This window comes from Salmo trutta, chromosome 33 (assembly GCF_901001165.1).
Source record: "Salmo trutta chromosome 33, fSalTru1.1, whole genome shotgun sequence".
Lineage (NCBI taxonomy): Eukaryota > Metazoa > Chordata > Actinopteri > Salmoniformes > Salmonidae > Salmo > Salmo trutta.
The window spans coordinates 36121302-36140250 of record NC_042989.1 but is presented as its reverse complement, the minus strand read 5'-3'; the positions used below and the strand labels follow the sequence as shown (position 1 = coordinate 36140250).

The following is an 18949-nucleotide window of genomic DNA, read 5'->3' as shown; positions in this document are numbered from 1 at the left end:
TGCTATACATAACGTCAGAGCTCTGGCGCTGTACGGGTTTTGACTGACAGACGGTCTGAGCCGTTCCCTCCCGCTAATTAGGCAACTTTCGCAAATGTCTTGCTGTCTGAGTGAGGGAAATGTTGTACATTAAGATGACTCTATGTATTTTGAAAATTAGACATTGAGTATTATAATAAATACCACTTTGATGTCATACAAGTCAGCCAAACACCCGGGAGTCCAAATGTGCACATCACATTTACATATCATAAAACTTCTCATATACAGTGTCAACATTTATGATCACTATGTTTGATGTACAGTTCCAAGATGACATGGAGTCATACCCTAGGTTGTTCTGAACAGAACGAGCTTGTTTGTCCATTGTGGAGAAAATTTGCTGGGGCACACGTACCTGAATGCACTCATAACCGAACTCTGCGCACCAAAATTATTATCAGTTTCCCTGAATTGCACTGTAAAAGCCTAACACTGCAATATCATATTTTATAACTTAGTTGATCGTTTTGGCAATAGAACAGGCGTGCAAATTATGCCCACCTGACCCAGATTGTGATTTATAATGGAACATTTTTGGATTCAGTAAACAACAATAGTAATTGTGTGATGGCAGGGATGCAGGGTTGTGTTCCAAACAAAACAACTACAAGTGTGTTAGCTCTAGTTCCTCAATGGCACAGCTAGGAGAGATCAGAAAAGCACCTGATATGTAGTTGAAGACTTTTCTTTGAGTCATAAAAGTGCATTGAAATTACAGTGCATTGGAGACACCAGTTAGTTCTCTAACTCAAACCTGTGTATTTTTTTGGTTTTATGTCGCACCTAACCCACATTTTCCAGGAATATTTTTGTTGTTGTTGATATTTTACCCACTTCCTTCTCCCAATTTGAATTACTATCTTGTCTCATTGCTGAAACTCCCCAACGGGCTCAGTAGAGGCGAAGGTCAAGTCATGCGTCCTCCGAAACATTGACGTGCCAAACCGCGCTCCTTAACACTCACCCGCTTAACCCAGAAGCCAGCTGCACCAATGTGTCGGAGGAAACACCGTTCAACTGACGACCCATGTCAGCCTGCAGGCACCCGGCCCGCCACAAGGAGTCGCTAGAATGCAATGAACCCCCCGCCCAAACCCTCCCCTAACCCAGACGACACTGGGCCAATTGTGCGTCGGCCTATGGGACTCCCAGTCATGGCCAGTTGTGACATAGCCTGGGATCGAACTCGGGTCTGTAGTGACACCTCAAGCACTGCGATGCAGTACCTTAGACCACTGTGCCACTTGGGAGGCCCCCAGGAATATTTCTTATCATGTTACAGAATGTATCCAGAGTATTTTAGGATTTAAGATTTCGTTATCAAAAAATGAGTTGAAAAGTTCAGTAAATCTAAAACTCAAATAAAATCAACAGTGTAATGTTTGGATTCAGTCTTGTGTCAGGTAAACTGTTCTGTACTCTAATAATTGTCCCATCATCTCCAAATTGTTCCCTTTCAATTGCTACCATGGTTTTGCATATGCTTTTTATATATTTCTTCTGTAAGAAACATTTTCATTTAGCCCTATCCCATATAGGCCAATTCCCACGAGTGTTATAGGCCAACTCCTACGAGTGCAAGGGGTTAAACCTCCCACTTTTGGGCTAGATGTGTACTGTCTTACCTCAGTTATCCACAAAATCTCTTGTTTGAAAGCAACTTTTTTGGAAACTGTGTGGCGTCATTTCCCCTACATTTGCCCCACGTCGGCCAGCACCCTAGCAATTTGAGTATCAGCCAATGAGCTTCAAGCAAGAAGCACACACACATAGTAGAGCGAGAGAGTGCAATGATGTGGCGCACAAATCTGCACATTTCTGCACATCGTGGGCGTTACTTTCAGAACTGGCTAAAAAGTATACAAAAGTACAGGAGAATCTCCTTAAAACTCATGAGGGCATTACTTGGCTGAGGATGGCACACATTGTGAAGTCTACCTGAAAATCTAGGTCCTAATGTCTCTGTGTCTGTGTGTGTCTGTGTGTGAGTGAGTGAGTAAAAACATACTTTAAGCCCCTGAAGTGGCGTCTCCCTCTGCTCATTACAAGCACATCTGAAATGTGGGAGTTTCATACTACCGCAAGCCCAAGCTGTTCCCTTCTCTGTCATAGTTCGTCTGCTTTCGATACCAGTCTTTGTGACTATGTCAGACATACGACTCATTGTCAAAATGCTCTTATCTCTCCTGTCAATGGAGATTACTTTGCAAAAAGAGCAGAGCTTAGATTACATGTTTTGAAAAGACGGATGCCATTTTTCAACCCTTCACAGAAATTGCCCTCACGAAACATCATCCCATTTGGGATTCAAGTGTTCCAATGGGAGACGTTCCACATGCTGTGAAGGAGGTAAACACACTCAGTCTGATCTAAAAATATGCATGAAAAGTAATGACTTAGGACTTCCTTAATAGCTAAAACGCTGATCAGAGGGATGGGTTATTTGATCTAGCTCAGGGGTCTCAAACTCAAATTACCTGAAGGCCAGAAAAGTCCTCCTGAGGGCCTGATTCCAATAGGTCTGTTGGACATAGGGCTGTTACGGTGACCGTATTACCGTCCCAAAGGCGGTCACGAGTCACATAGGCAGTCAAATTCCACATGACTGTTTGGTCACGGTAATTAGGCTTCTCCAAGCTGTGATATTGCTCATGGTCATGAGTAGCCTACCAAACTGTCTAACTACCTGGTACTCAGCACTCTATTGTCCCTCTAATCACTCTGACATCTATGCAAATCTAATCGAAAATCTAATCAAACACTTCATGAGAGCCCATGAGCTCATGTTACACAACATTTCTATAGTCTATGCAATTGTGCGAGAAAACAGAGTGATGGCCTCTACTAAAAAAAGGAGGAACCCATCAGCTTACCATATTTATTTCTCAACTTTCCTAATATTACGCACATTGTTTATCTTTACAACAGGAGCACAGCCTACCTGGCTGGCATGAAAATGAACCACAGGAAAAGTGCCCTCCATTCGCTATTTAAGTGCATAGATGACAGGTGCATGATAAAGGTCCATTCTAAATCCAAACAAATTTCACACCTACAGTACCAGTCAAAGGTTTTGACACACCTACTCATTGAAGGGTTTTTCTATGTCTTGATGACAGCTTTGCACATCAAGGCAACGGGTGGCTACTTTGAATAATCTCAAATATAAAGTATACTCTATCGTTCAAAAGTTAGGGGTCACTTATAAATGTCCTTGATTTTGAAAGAAAAGCAAATTAAAATAACATAACATTTATCAGAAATACAGTGTAGACATTGTTAATGTTGTAAATGACTATTGTAGCTGGAAACGGCTGATTTTTTATGGAATATCTACATAGGCGTACAGAGGCCCATTATCAGCAACCATCACTCCTGTGTTCCAATGACATACACACCTGTGTATGTCTTTCGACACTATATAAACGAGTCACCCTGCAGTGTTTGTGATTATACCCTGATGAAGACAGTTTGCCTGTCAAAACGTTTGATATACATTTTTTTTGCATCTGAGCTCTTAGAGTGTGCGGCTCTCCATTATTTTCAAATGCTCCCTAAAACACTTCTGCAAGCAGGCCTTTCTAATCGACCTGGCCCGGGTATCCTGGAAGGATATTGACCTCATCCCGTCAGTAGAGGATTCCTGGTCGTTCTTTAAGAGTGCTTTCCTCACCATCTTAAATAAGCATGTCCCTTTCAAAAAATGTAGAACTAAGAACATATATAGCCCTTGGTTCACTCCAGACCTGACTGCCCTCGACCAGCACAAAAACATCCTGTGGAGGACTGCACTAGCATCGTATAGTCCCCGCGACATTCAACTTTTCAGGGAAGTCAGGAACCAATTCACGCAGTCAGTCAGGAAAGCAAAGGCTAGATTTTCAAACAGAAATAGGCATTCTGCAGCTCTAACTCCAAAACGTTTTGGGACACTGTAAAGTCCATGGAGAATAAGAGCACCTCCTCCCAGCTGCCCACTACACTGAGGCTAGGAAACACTAACACCACCGATAAATCCACGATAATCGAGAATTTCAATAAGCATTTCTCTACGGCTGGCAATGCTTTCCTCCTGGCTACCCCAAACCTGGCCAACAGCTCCGCACCCCACCGCAGCTACTTGCCCAAGCCTCCCCATCTTCTCCTTCACCCAAATCCAGATAGCAGATGTTCTGAAAGAGCTGCAAAACCTGGAACCGTACAAATCAGCTGAGCTAGACAATCTGGACCCTCTCTTTCTAAAATTATCCGCCGCCATTGTTGCAACCCCTATTAACAGTCTGTTCAACCTCTCTTTCGTATCGTTCGAGATCCCTAAAGATTGGAAAGCTGCCGCGGTCATCCCCCTCTTCAAAGGGGGTGACACTCTAGACCCAAACTGTTACAGACCTATATCCATCCTGCCCTGCCTTCCTAAAGTCTTCGAAAGCCAAGTTAATAAACAGATCACTGACCATTTCGAATCTCACTGTACCTTTTCCGCTGTGCAATCCGGTTTCCAAGCTGGTCATGGGTGCACCTCAGCCACGCTCAAGGTATTAAACAATATCATAACCGCCATCGATAAAAGACAGTACTGTGCAGCCATCTTCATCGACCAGGCCAAGGCTTTCGACTCTGTCAATCACCGTATTCTTATCGGCAGACTCAACAGCCTTGGATTCTCAAATGACTGCCTCGCCTGGTTCACCAACTACTTCTCAGATAGAGTTCAGTGTGTCAAATCGGAGGGCCTGTTGTCCGGACCTCTGGCAGTCTCTATGGGGGTACCACAGGGTTAAATTCTCGGGCTGACTCTTTTCTCTGTATATATCAACAATGTCGCTCTTGCTGCGGGTGATTCCCTGATCCACCTCTACGCAGACGACACCATTCTGTATACATCTGGCCATTATTTGGACACTGTGTTAACAAATCTCCAAACGAGCTTCAATGCCATACAACACTCCTTCCGTGGCCTCCAACTACTCTTAAACGCAAGTAAAACTAAATGCATGCTTTTCAACCGATCGCTGCCCACGACTAGCATCACTACTCTGGACAGTTCTGACATAGAATATGTGGACAACTACAAATCCCTAGGCCATCTGGCTAGACTGTAAACTCTCATTCCAGACTCATATTAAACATCTCCAATCCAAAATTAAATCTAGAATCGGCTTCCTATTTCGCAACAAAGCCTCCTTCACTCACGTCGCCAAACATACCCTCGTAAAACTGACTATCCTAACGATCCTCGGCTTCGGCGATGTCATTTACAAAATAGCCTCCAACACTCTACTCAGCAAACTGGATGCAGTCTATCACAGTGCCATGTGTTTTGTCACCAAAGCCCCATATACCACCACTGTGACCTGTATGCTCTCGTCGGCTGGCCCTTACTACATATTCATTGCCAGACCCATTGGCTCCAGGTCATCTATAAGTCTTTGCTAGGTAAAGCTCCGCCTTATCTCAGCTCACTGGTCACGATAACAACACGCACCCGTAGCACGCGCTCCAGCAGGTATATTGCACTGGTCATCCCCAAAGCCAACACGTCCTTTGGCCGCCTTTCCTTCCAGTTCTCTGCTGCCAATGACTGGAACGAATTGCAAAAACCGCTGAAGTTGGAGACTTTTATCTCCCTCACTAACTTTAAACATCAGCTATCTGAGCAGCTAACCGATCGCCGCAGATGTACACAATCCATCTGTAAATAGCCCATCCAATCTACCTACCTCATTCCCATATTGTTTTTATTTACTTTTTTGCTCGTTTGCACACCAGTATTTCTACTTGCACATCATCATCTGCACATCTATCACTCCAGTGTTAATTTGCTAAATTGTAATTACTTCGCTACTGTGGCCCATTTATTGCCTTACCTCCTCACGCCATTTGCACACACTGTATATAGACTTTTTTCTATTGTGTTATTAACTGTACGTTTGTTTATTCCATGTGTAACTCTGTGTTGTTGTTTGTGTCGCACTGCTTTGCTTTATCTTGGCCAGGTCGCAGTTGTAAATGAGAACTTGTTCTCAACTGGCCTACCTGGTTAAATAAAGGTGAAATAAAAATAAAAAATAAAATACATGTACAACATGAACAATGTCTACACTGTATTTCTGATACATTTTATGTTATTTTATTGGACAAAAAATGTTATTTTCTTGAAAAAAAAACAAGGACATTTCTAAGTGACCCCAAACTTTTGAAAGGTAGTGTATTTTGATTTGTTTAACACTTTTTTGGTTACTACATGATTCCATATGTGTTATTTCATAGTTTTGATGTCTTCACTATTATTCTACAATGTAGAAAATAGTAAAAATAAAGAAAAACCCTGGAATGAATAGGTGTCCAAACTTTTGACTGGTAGTGTATATTATTTAGTATATGTAAAGACAAGATTAAATCAAGAATTGTGTGATGGGTGACATATATTATCACTTGTGAATGATGCCCAGCAAAGGCAAGAAACAATGCCTTTTTTTTGCGACTTTTTATCATTATAGTCACACACCTCATGTAGCCTAGCCCATAGGCCTATATGTTTTGATCACAACTAAAGTGGACAAATAACTTCTTAAAATTAAGCACATTAATCCACTTTATAAGGGGTGTAGAGCCTAACTGACATACATAAGCAGCGTGTGATTTTCAAGTTTGGGGAAGATAATTTTCACCATATAAATGCACCATTATAATAAAAGCATTACATGCATAATCACATTTGTGGTCACTTTTGATAATGTTGTTTTCCCGCTAATGGAACATTTGTGCTTATAGCCTACTACCATGTGCGCATTGCTGCGCTTCTAATGAGAAGAAATAGCCTAATAGTTTATCAACATTTTAAGCTAAACATTTATTTTTTTAATGCTAGTGTTTGTATTCATTTGGGATCTATTGCATCCCACAACTGTCCCAGACTATGTTTGGAAAATGTATTTCTCGCACAGTATAGAATAGGTCGACTTTTGTACTATGGGGGATAGTAGTTTGACATAGGCTAGTTCTTTTGCTGTTCGTTAGGCCTACTCTTCTTGTTGGCTGACGAAAAGTAAATGTGGACAGTTCTTCCAATATCTTCAATATGCACCTCGGAAATGGATAAGGACACGTGCAGTAGCGTACCCGATATGTCTGTCTTCACTTGTAGCCTGTGAGAAAGACCCGATCACGTGATGGAGTGCCATGTGAGTGAGAGGCGCTTCGGGGCGCGCAGCACTCAGGGAAAAGGGCACAATGCAGCACTACGGGCCAAGGAAACAACGGCCACTGGCCGCAAAAGGCATAGATATTTTTCGGGTGCATTAAGGCCACAATGGATGCCACCGTTAAGTTCGAGGCATTATCAAGTGCTTGTCAAATTGTGAATGAGAAACTGATGAAGTGTGTACAGCCTGCGCAAAAAAACTAAGCAGAGCTCATGCCTTTCAAGCTACTTTTTCAAATCATCATTAGTCTCATCATGCAGCCTCACAATGTATTAAAAATCCAAACATACAGCCCAACGTTTGTAGAACAACTAAAGTTACATTAATAAGCCTAAATTAAGAATATAGGAGAACCTATTTCTTTGTTAACCGCTCAACACAGAATAGCCACATGTGCGCACTCCCTCAAATCGTTTGGAGAAAATATTTATATTGTATTCAGCTTTGTTCAATTGTATTCTTCATACTATAAAATAATATAAAATAATGCAATGTAATTCTAAGCAAATCTTGTCTGCTAAATGAACTACCGTGGCCCACAGAAATTTTGGCATAGCCACATCAGGACCTAGAATGAGGACAACTCAGAGTATGCTATTCTGTTATTCTGAAATAGACTATATTTTCTTCATATCATGCTTCTTTAGACCTGTCTAAAATAAATAATGTATTTATTGTAAAGGTATAGGCTATATTACATGGATTTATTAGAATTTTTAAAATGTAGATGTTCCAAAGGTCTGCATCAGTGGCTTGTAGGCTGTATATGGAAGCCAGGAGATGCTAAATGTGTTTATATTAATTAACGGTCAATTACCGTGAGACCGACAGTTATTTGCTTGACAATCACTGGCTGACGAAATTAGTGGGACCACAAGAAAGCAGCTCTCGGGACGGATTTGGCCCGCAGGCCACGAGTTGCAGACCCCTAATCTAGCTGTTGCAGCAGGTGTGGACTCTGGGCTTACTTGTGTGAAGAAGGGCTCGTAGATCTCCACGCCCTTATCCAAGCCTTGGGACAGGAACTCTTGGCCACGTCTCCAGCTGTAGCGAACCGGGGGGTTGGAGTTGGCCATGCAGCGCAGGAACACCGTCCTCTCATAGTAGAACTGTTCCTTAGCCTCCCCGATGCTCTGGTGGACAGTTATAATGGGATCATCCAAATCTAGAGCAAGAACATAGAAACAATGGCATCAAGGTGCCTGCAAGCAGTCTTTGTTTTTCCACACACTTGTGTAGGTCAAAGCATGAAGTGCAATTACATGATCTACTTAGTCCCAGGGACCTGTTTATGTACAGTGGCTGTGATTTAATGAACTGTGCTGGTTCAAGTGGTTAACAGCTGTTGTCATCTTTTGCGATCAAATGTTCCCCCTTAAGCTCATCATGGAGCCTGCGATGATGTGTTATACATGATGTGTTATACATGCCAAATGTAATTCCCTTATAAATATCATATCAATCATATAAATATCATGTGAAATATCATATAAATATATCGTTTTTATATATTTTTTCAGGAGAGCATCAGAAATGACAATCCCTGACTTCTACGGTCTACAACCACATCAAAATGACACTTTTTTTCTCTCTGTCATACAAACGAAATGTCAGGAATCCTCAACCCCATTCATTAGTGTCAATTAAACACACACACACACACACTGCACTAAGGTGCTTAGATTTTTTGGGGGGGGACAAATTTCAGTGAAAAGGACCACTTAAGACTCCAATGCTCCCACTCCAATCAAGAGGGAGCTTTTAAAAAATGTGATTTTGATAAGAGCTCTCTAATGACTAAAACGTGCTCCATGGAAGAGCCACCTAGTATAGGCTACTTTGGGATGCAGACAAGCACCTTGAAAAAGCTGTTTTCCACCAGCCGACTAACTACTGCCACGGGCAGTCCAGAGCCAGACTCATTTCCTATACAAACCATTATAACGTCTTTGCCTTTTTTTATAATAAAAATTGGCTTTGTAGATTTTAGTCCGCGTCAGTTAGTCCGTACAGTTTCTAACTTCATGTCAGTCAGTCTCTATCAGGGTCATCCGTGTGCTTTATCACCAACCAGCAAGGATTCCAACACGGCATCGCTGAATGGCAGCGAAACAGCAACACGTGTCATTGCTTTGATCAGCTGGTGTAGCGAAGAGGGCAGGATGGATAAAAGACTCCCCCAGTGGAGCACAGATGAGACAATAAGCAAGGGTTCTGATCTCCGAGTCAGGGGTAATGGCTCTGTGGCTCATTGTCTCCCCCTGGCAATGTTGTCTGCCACTGTCCATCTCCTCCTCCAATTTATCTTGTATCTCAGCAGTAACCCATCTATCCTCTCCTTCTCTCCTTTCTCTCGGAAGCACAGAGTGCAGACGCACCACATTTGTCTTGTTTTTGTATTTTTCAGCTCCCGGCAACCGGGGCACACTGAATTTTCAAACATGGAGACGCTGACTCGATCAACCTCATTTTTGGGGGTTGAGGAATTTGTAGCTGACTCTTTTGGAGGAGAAGCAGGGTAGGGGAAGATTTCAGCGTAAAGCGTCTAGGGGTTAGGGTTAGTTCAGATACAACTCATCCACAGAGAGTAAGTATTTCTATCTAGACTGCCACAGTAAACCCATACATTATGTCTGTCCTCTGACATTTGGAAATTGAATCGCTGCTTTGGAGAGAGTGAGGTATGCAAACACCAGTAATGTGATGCACTAAAACTTGCAGTATCTGCATAATGCTTCATTTCAGTCAATTTGCAATTATCAGCCCTGATAAACAGAGCAATTAGAACGATGAATGAATTCACCATCTAAATGCTGAACCCAATCCGTCTCTCAAGGCCTAAAACAGCTCCACAAATGAAACACTATAAAGTACTACTTGAGAAGTGAACACCAATGTGTGACTACAAGCTACTTCCCATAGCCATAAAATTACATTTGCAATTTGGGTGAACTCTCTCCCCACTGGGCACAGACGTCAATTCAACGTCTAGTTTTTATTTGCATTTGGTTGAGTTGACAACTAATGTGAATTCAACGTGAAGTCAACCATGACGTTGGATTTAGGTTAAAAGTTGGGTGAAAGAAAGATGAAATCCTCTGACGTTGATGACTTTTTGCAAATCCAATCAGTTTTCCACGGTGACTCAACATCATCACATACACGTTTTTTTGGGTTGAAATGACGTGGAAACAATGTTGATTCAACCAGTTTTTTTGCCCGGTGGGTATTTAATAAGACACACTTCCTGAGGTGTGGTTGCTGCTTTTCCTCATTTGCAATGTAGGAATCAGTAGCAGGACTTCAAGCGTCTAAGGGTGCATTCCAAATGGCATCCTATTCCCTATATAGTGCACTACTTTGGACCAGAGCCCTATGGACCGTGGTCAAAAGTAGTGCACGATGTAGGGAATAGGGTGCCATTTGGAATGCACACTCAGTCTGTATTGCTGGAAATCACAATCCCCTTCTGTTTCAGAGCTATCCTTTTCTTCAGCTATTTGTACTGTCAGGACTTCACACAGCTGGGGGGCAGTTCCTTTACTGAGTGAATAAAAACAGCAATGTCACTTATATGATGGCAGCATCCGCAGACAAATGGCTGCCGTTGTCTGCAATTAACACCTGGGTTGTCCTGAGTAAGGTAGATTTTGTTATTTACTGGGGGGGGGGCCATTCAAGCGAGTGTATGGCACATTTCATTCACTGCAATGTCCTACCTGTGGTGGTTTTCTTTTTAAGACAATGTGTTTCAAAAAGCCACGTTGCTTTAACCTGCTTTAAAACGACTTTCATTCAGCCACAACGTCATGTTATGTTGCCTGGGAGGGTAAGGACTAGGAGAGAGCGAGTGAATGCCTGTCGTTCAGTAGTTTAAACGCAAGGCATGGGTAAGTGGACACAGGCAATCTGCAGGGGGGGAAAGGACAGAACTGATGATGTGTGCTGCGAACACCGGGGGAGAGCAGAGGGAGAAAAGGGCAGGCAGGCGACCGAGGCCTGTCCACTCACAGTAGACGTCCACTCGGATGGACTTGATGGCTGGGGAGCCCAGGCCATTCTCAGCCTTGCAGTAGTAGCGTCCACCCTGGAGTCTCTGGATGCGGGTGATGCGCAGGGTCTCGTTGAACACACTGGAGTCCTGGAAGCGGTCCGAGGCGCTACCGGCTGTTTTGGTCCATCGGATCTGGGGTAGGAAAGAGATAAGAGGTCAGAGGTGACATCTGCTGGCTGAGGACTAATACTATGGACAACAGGCTGGACTGACGGTAAATTGGGTCAGCCATGGGATAAATTATATTGCAAAACACACCTGCTATTCTGGATTCAAATGAGCCAATGTAGTGCATGTTTTAAAAGAGGTTAAATAATGGACTAATAATGTTAATATTTTCGAATATGGGCTTTATTCAGCCTGTGAATAAACAATCAATCAATCAGTAAAAATCAATACTACCTTTTCTTTATGTGTCCATAATATTCTCTCTATTGAGAACAGCAACAACATTTCAAACTGTAATATATACAAACAGAATAGGTGGACAACTACAAATACCTAGGTGTCTGGCTAGACTGTAAACTCTCCTTCCAGAGTCACATTTAAGCATCTCCAATCCAAAATTAAATCTAGAATCGGCTTCCTATTTCACAACAAAGCCTCCTTCATTCATGCTGCCAAACATACCCTTGTAAAACTGACCATCCTACCGATCCTCGACTTCGGCGATGTCATTTACAAAATAGCTTCCAATACTCTACTCAGCTAACTGGATGCAGTCTATCACAGGGCCATCGGTTTTGTCATCAAAGCCCCATATACCACCCACCACTGCGACCTGTATGCTCACGTCGGCTGGAACTCGCTGCATATTCATCGCCAAACCCACTGGCTCCAGGTCATCTATAAGTCTTTGCTAGGTAAAGCTCCGCCTTATCTCAGCTCACTGGTCACCATAGCAGCACCCACCCGCAGCACGCGCTCCAGCAGGTATATCTCACTGGTCATCCCCAAAGCCAACACCACCTTTGGCTGCCTTTCCTTCCAGTTCTCTGCTGCCAATGACTGGAACGAATTGCAAAAACCGCTGAAGTTGGAGACTTATATTTCCCTAACTAACTTTAAACATCAGCTATCTGAGCAGCTAACCGATCGCTGCAGCTGTACATAGCCCATCTGTAAATAGCCCACCCAATCTACCTACCTCATCCCCATTTAGTTTTTATTGACTTTTTTTGCTCTTTTGCACACCAGTATTTCTACTGGCACATCATCATCTGCACATCTATCACTCCAGTGTTAATTTGCTAAATTGTAATTACTTCGCTACTATGGCCTATTTATTGCCTTACCTCCTTACTCCATTTGCACACACTGTATATAGATTTTTCTATTGTTATTGACTGTACTTTTGTTTATCCCATGTGTAACCCTGTGTTGTTGTTTTTTGTCGCACTGCTTTGCTTTATCTTGGCCAGGTCGCAGTTGTAAATGAGAACTTGTTCTAAACTGGTTAAATAAAGTTGTTTTAACCTGGTTAAATAAAGGTGATTTTATTTTTTAAAATACATAACAAAAATCTCCATGGTAAAACTGACTGAAATGTATATCTATGGCGCTATTCAAAAGCCATTAAAAGGACAAGCGCATCAAATATTTAGAAGGTGGCTTGTGTTGGAGTGGTTCTTGTGAGACAGCGACGTGTCTTACATTCCAACGCCATCCAGTGAGTCTGGATTCCATACAGCATGAGAACTCTGAGAAAACCAGAACTATAACTGAACCACACAAAACAGCTCTGACAATTCCATGCAACTCTTTGAGGTATTTCAATGGCACTAAACGTGTGCGATAAGCAGTCTTTATAATAGGTTCAGTGAAATGTGTTGTTTTACAGGGTCAGCCATAGTAGTATGGCGTCCCTGGGGTAAATTAGGGTTAAATACCTTGCTCAAGGGCACACTGATAGATTCTTCTAACCAGCAACCATTCGGTTACTGGCCCAATGCTCTAACCGCTAGGCTACCTGCCGCCCACATTAAGTATTTAATGTGTTTGAGTGTTTGGAGGAGAAATGCATCTGAAACAAGGCAACAAGAAACTAGGCATGCCTGGAATTAGTGATCTGAGAAGGGATGAGGATGAGAACACCAGTCTCCCGCTGCCTGGCTATCCATCTGAATGGATGTTTCATATACAGATACAGTATATACCATCAGCTTCATTTACATATACAGAATATACCATTAGTTTCATTTACATATACAGTATATACCATCAGCTTCATTTACATATACAGAATATACCATTAGTTTCATTTACATATACAGTATATACCATCAGTTTCATTTACATATACAGTATATACTGTATATGGGGGCGTTGGACTAGTAACCGAAAGGTTGCGAGATCGAATCCCCGAGCTGACAAGGTAAAAATCTGTCATTCTGCCCCTGAGCAAGGCAGTTAACCCACTGTTCCTAGGCCGTCATTGTAAATAAGAATTTGTTCTTAATTGACTTGCCTAGTTAAATAAAGGTCAAATAAAAATAGAAAAATACGATCAGTGGAGCGTTTGGCTTCCGAAGGTGAAGAAGAAAACCGCTGCGCTCGGCAGCAGCAATGGTCTAGGAATACGCAAAGGTTGCTGGATCGAATCCCTGAGCTGACAAGGTAAAAATCAGTCGTTCTGTCCCTGAGGAAGGCAGTTAACCCACTGTTCCCCGCACCTCTCTGATTCAAAGGGGTTGGGTTAAATGCGGAAGACACATTTCAGTTGAAGGCATTCAGTTGTACAACTGACTAGGTATCCCCCTTTCCCTACTACACTACACTCACCTCCACCACACTAGACTACAGTCGTGGCCAAAAGTTTGGAGAATGACACAGATTTTAATTTTGACAAAGTCTGCTGCCTCAGTGTCTTTAGATATTTTTGTCAGAAGTTACTATGGAATACTGAAGTATAATTACAAGCATTTCATAAGTGTCAAAGGCTTTTATTGACAATTACATGAAGTTGATGCAAAGAGTCAATATTTGCAGTGTTGACCCTTCTTTTTCAAGATCTCTGCAATCCGACCTGGCATACTATCAATTAACTTCTGGGCCACATCCTGACTGTTGGCAGCCCATTCTTGCATAATCAATGCTTGGAGTTTGTCAGAATTTGTGGGTGTTTGTTTGTCCACCCGCCTCTTGAGGATTGACCACAAGTTCTCAATGGGATTAAGGTCTGGGGAGTTTCCTGGCCATGGACCCAAAATATCGATGTTTTGTTCCTCGAGCCACTTAGTTATCACTTTTGCCTTATGGCAAGGTACTCCATCATGCTGGAAAAGGCGTTGTTCGTCACCAAACTGTTCCTGGATGGTTGGGAGAAGTTGCTCTCGGAGGATGTGTTGGTACCATTCTTTGTTCATGGCTGTGTTCTTAGGCAAAATTGTGAGTGAACCCACTCCCTTGGCTGAGAAGCAACCCCACACATGAATGGTCTCAGGATGCTTTACTGTTGGCATGACACAGGACTGATGGTAGCGCTCACCTTGTCTTCTCCGGACAAGCTTTTTTTCAGATGCCCCAAACAATCGGATAGGGGATTCATCACAGAAAATGACTTTACCCCAGTCCTCAGCAGTCCAATCCCTGTACCTTTTGCAGAATATCAGTCTGTCCCTGATGTTTTTCCTGGAGAGAAGTGGCTTCTTTGCTGCCCTTCTTGACACCAGACCATCCTCCAAAAGTCTTCGCCTCACTGTGCGTGCAGATGCACTCACACCTGCCTGCTGCCATTCCTGAGCAAGCTCTGTACTAGTGGTGCCCCGATCCCGCAGCTGAATCAACTTTAGGAGATGGTCCTGGCGCTTGCTGGACTTTCTTTGGCACCCTGAAGCCTTCTTCACAACAATTGAACCGCTCTCCTTGAAGTTCTTGATGATCCAATAAATGGTTGATTTAGGTGCAATCTTACTGCCAGCAATATCCTTGCCTGTGAAGCCCTTTTTGTGAAAAGCAATGATGACGGCACGTGTTTCCTTGCAGGTAACCATGGTTGACAGAGGAAGAACAATGATTCCAAGCACCACCCTCCTATTGAAGCTTCCAGTCTGTTATTCAAACTCAATCAGCATGACAGATTGATCTCCAGCCTTGTCCTCGTGAACACTCACACCTGTGTTAATGAGAGAATCACTGACTTTTCAAAACTTTTGGCTGGTCCTTTTGTGGCAAGGCTGAAATGCAGTGGAAATGTTTTTTGGGGATTCAGTTAATTTGCATGGCAAAGAGGTACTTTTCAATTAATTGCAATTCATCTGATCACTCTTCATAACATTCTGGAGTATATGGAATTTGCCATCATACAAACTGAGGCAGCAGACTTTGTCAAAATTTATATTTGTGTCATTCACAAAACCTTTGGCCACGACTCTACACTGCACTCCACTCCCACTATACAACAATCCCTCTGGCAGTCATGCAGACAATTAGAGGAAATTGTCCATTCAGCCCTGGAATGGACCTGGCTGGGGCCTGTGTGAGCCTTCCTGTGCGGGCTACTTATGAGCGGGGAAGGCGGGATCTGCAGTCCACGGAGCTGAAGCAGAGATCCATTCAAGAAGGTTATGTGTGGGGCCGGCATTGTGCAGCCACTAACACCCCTACCCCACCCTCCAACACCTCCACCCTGCAAATCATCCCCTCTCACTAGCTAATTTGAAACGTTTCACACCCCCATTTTCCAAGACAGATAACTTTTGGTCTGGTTCGGTGATCTACTTTTTTCACGGCACCACAGAAGGAAGAATAAAAACAATAATACTACCACTGGGGTTGAGGCACGTTCTGAGACCGGACAGAGCCGCAACCTAGCTTTGGGTGGCGATCAGGGGGATAAAATGAATTTCATGCTTTGCTCAAGATGGTAGGTAGCATGGATTTGTTTACACACAGATAGGTGTTGGTTAAGGAATAGCTTTAGAATTCATGGGGCTTAACTACACACGGCTTTCTTTTCGGTGGGGGGTTAATAGGATGTCCTCTCTCTCTCTCGGCAACTTGAACCTCAAAGTTTGGATTTAAGTAAAACCGCTGTAGCTTTTTACTCAGTAAATAGAGAGAACGCAGCTTTAAAAATTCTAGGCCCCCAGACACTGTCCCCCCCAAAAAAACTGCCATTCAGAATTCCAATTTGACGTTGAGACTGATGTTTTGCGGGTACTATTTAATGAAGCTGTCAGTTGAGGACTTGTGAGGCGTCTGTTTCTCAAACCAGACACTCTAATGTACTTGTCCTCTTGCTCAGTTGTGCACCGGGGCCTCCCACTCCTCTTTCTATTCTGGTTTGAGCCAGATTGTGCTGTTCTGTGAAGGGAGTAGTACACAGCATTGTACGAGATTTTCAGTTTCTTGGCAATTTCTCAGTTGTATTGCAGTTTTCAGATGTGCTAACATAATTGAAAAAGGGTTTTCTAATGATCAAGTAGCCTTTTAAAATTATAAACTTGGATTAGCTAACACAACGTGCCATTGGAACACAGGAGTGATGGTTGCTGATAATGGGCCTCTGTACACCTATGTAGATATTCCATAAACAATCTGCCGTTTCCAGCTACAATAGTCATGTACAACATTAACAATGTCTACACTGTATTTCTGATCAATTTGATGTTATTTTAATGGGCAAAAAAATGTGCTTTTCTTTCAAAAACAAGGACATTTCTAAGTGACCCCAAACGTTTGAACGGTAATATATGTAGCTATAATGTCACATTTACAATATGCTTATAGATGTGTTATACTGTATATGCTTCAATATATACAATATAATGTACAAAAAAATACAGTAATGCATTTCTTTGTAATGTGGCTTCATAGTCATTATGTGCTAATAATGTGTTCCATCCAGTCTATCAATGCCACTGGATGTAGCCTATAACACGATGATGAAGCACGTCACAGAATGTTTGGAAAGAGGAGAAGAAGAATCTGTTCTTATTCTTGTTTGTCGTTCACATAGTCATTCACACATGCAGGGCTATGATGCGGTTGCTGGTTTGCCTGCGTGTAGCTAGTCAGCTGCAGCAACAGCAGATGACTGGCATATGAGTGGAGCGACTCAGCCCCCGATCAGCACACTGCAGTGACGTAGACTCCAGTGTGGGAAAAGACAGGCGAGCGTCCCCATTCACCAGGCTATTTATAGCACGCAATGCCTCAGCGGTCTGTCATAAGCAGCAGCCTAGGGGATCTGCCAGTCAGCCACACTTGTTGTCTGTGGGATCTGCCAGTCAGCCACACTTGTTGTCTGTGGGATCTGCCAGTCAGCCAGCAACACTTGTTGTCTGTGGGGTCAGCCACACTTGTTGTCTGTGGGATCTGCCAGTCAGCCAGCCACACTTGTTGTCTGTGGGATCTCTCAGTCAGCAAGCCACACTTGTTGTCTGGGATCTGCCAGTCAGCCAGCCACACTTGTTGTCTGTGGGATCTGCCAGTCAGCCAGCCACGCTTGTTGTCTGTGGGATCCGCCAGTCAGCAACACTTGTTGTCTGTGGGATCTGCCAGTCAGTCAGTCAGTCAGTCAGCCACACTTGTTGTCTGTGGGATCTGCCAGTCAGTCAGCCACACTTGTTGTCTGTTGGATCTGCCAGTCAGCCAGCCACACATGTTGTTTGTGGGATCTGCCAGTCAGCCAGCCACACTTGTTGTCTGTGGGATCTGCCAGTCAGTCACACTTGTTGTCTGTGGGATCTGCCAGTCAGCCAGCCACACTTGTTGTCTGTGGGATCTGCCAGTCAGCCAGCCACACTTGTTGTCTGTGGGATCCGCCAGTCAGCAACACTTGTTGTCTGTGGGACCTGCCAGCCAGCCACACTTGTTGTCTGTGGGATCTGCCAGTCAGCAAGCTACACTTGTTGTCTGTGGGATCTGCCAGTCAGCAAGCCACACTTGTTGTCTGTGGGATCTGCCAGTCAGCCAGCCACACTTGTTGTCTGTGGGATCTGCCAGTCAGTCAGCGACACTTGTTGTCTGTGGGATCTGCCAGTCAGTCAGCGACACTTGTTGTCTGTGGGATCTGCCAGTCAGGCACACATGTTGTCTGTGGGATCTGCCAGTCAGCCAGCCACACTTGTTGTCTGTGGGATCTGCCAGTCAGTCAGCGACACTTGTTGTCTGTGGGATCTCTCAGTCAGCAACACTTGTTGTCTGTGGGATCTGCCAGTCAGTCAGTCACACCTGTTGTCTGTGGGACCTGCCAGCCAGCCACACCTGTTGTTACATTTACATTTACATTTAAGTCATTTAGCAGACGCTCTTATCGAGAGCGACTTACAAATTGGTACATTCACCTTATGATATCCAGTGGAACAACCACTTTACAATAGTGCATCTAAATCCTGTCTGTGGGATCTGCCAGTCAGCCACACATGTTGTCTGTGGGACCTGCCAGCCAACAAGCTACACTTGTTGTCTGTGGGACCTGCCAGCCAGCCACACATGTTGTCTGTGGGATCTGCCAGTCAGCCAGCCACACATGTTGTCTGTGGGACCTGCCAGCCAACAAGCTACACTTGTTGTCTGTGGGACCTGCCAGCCAGCCACACTTGTTGTCTGTGGGATCTGCCAGTCAGCAAGCCACACTTGTTGTCTGTGGGATCTGCCAGTCAGTCACACTTGTTGTCTGTGGGATCTGCCAGTCAGCCAGCCA

The 18949-nt window shown here is 43.6% G+C and overlaps 1 protein-coding gene across 1 annotated transcript in view; it reads right to left on the bottom strand.

Moving 5' to 3' along the window:
* Positions 1–18949, bottom strand: part of LOC115172913 (MAM domain-containing glycosylphosphatidylinositol anchor protein 2) — a 207437-nt gene that overhangs the window by 114180 nt on the left and 74308 nt on the right. The window contains exons 3-4 of the mRNA XM_029730776.1: positions 11259–11433; positions 8216–8412 (exon numbers count right to left, since the gene is read on the bottom strand). Of these exons, the coding sequence (XP_029586636.1) occupies positions 8216–8412; positions 11259–11433 (372 nt within the window). The remainder of the gene's footprint in view (positions 1–8215; positions 8413–11258; positions 11434–18949) is intronic.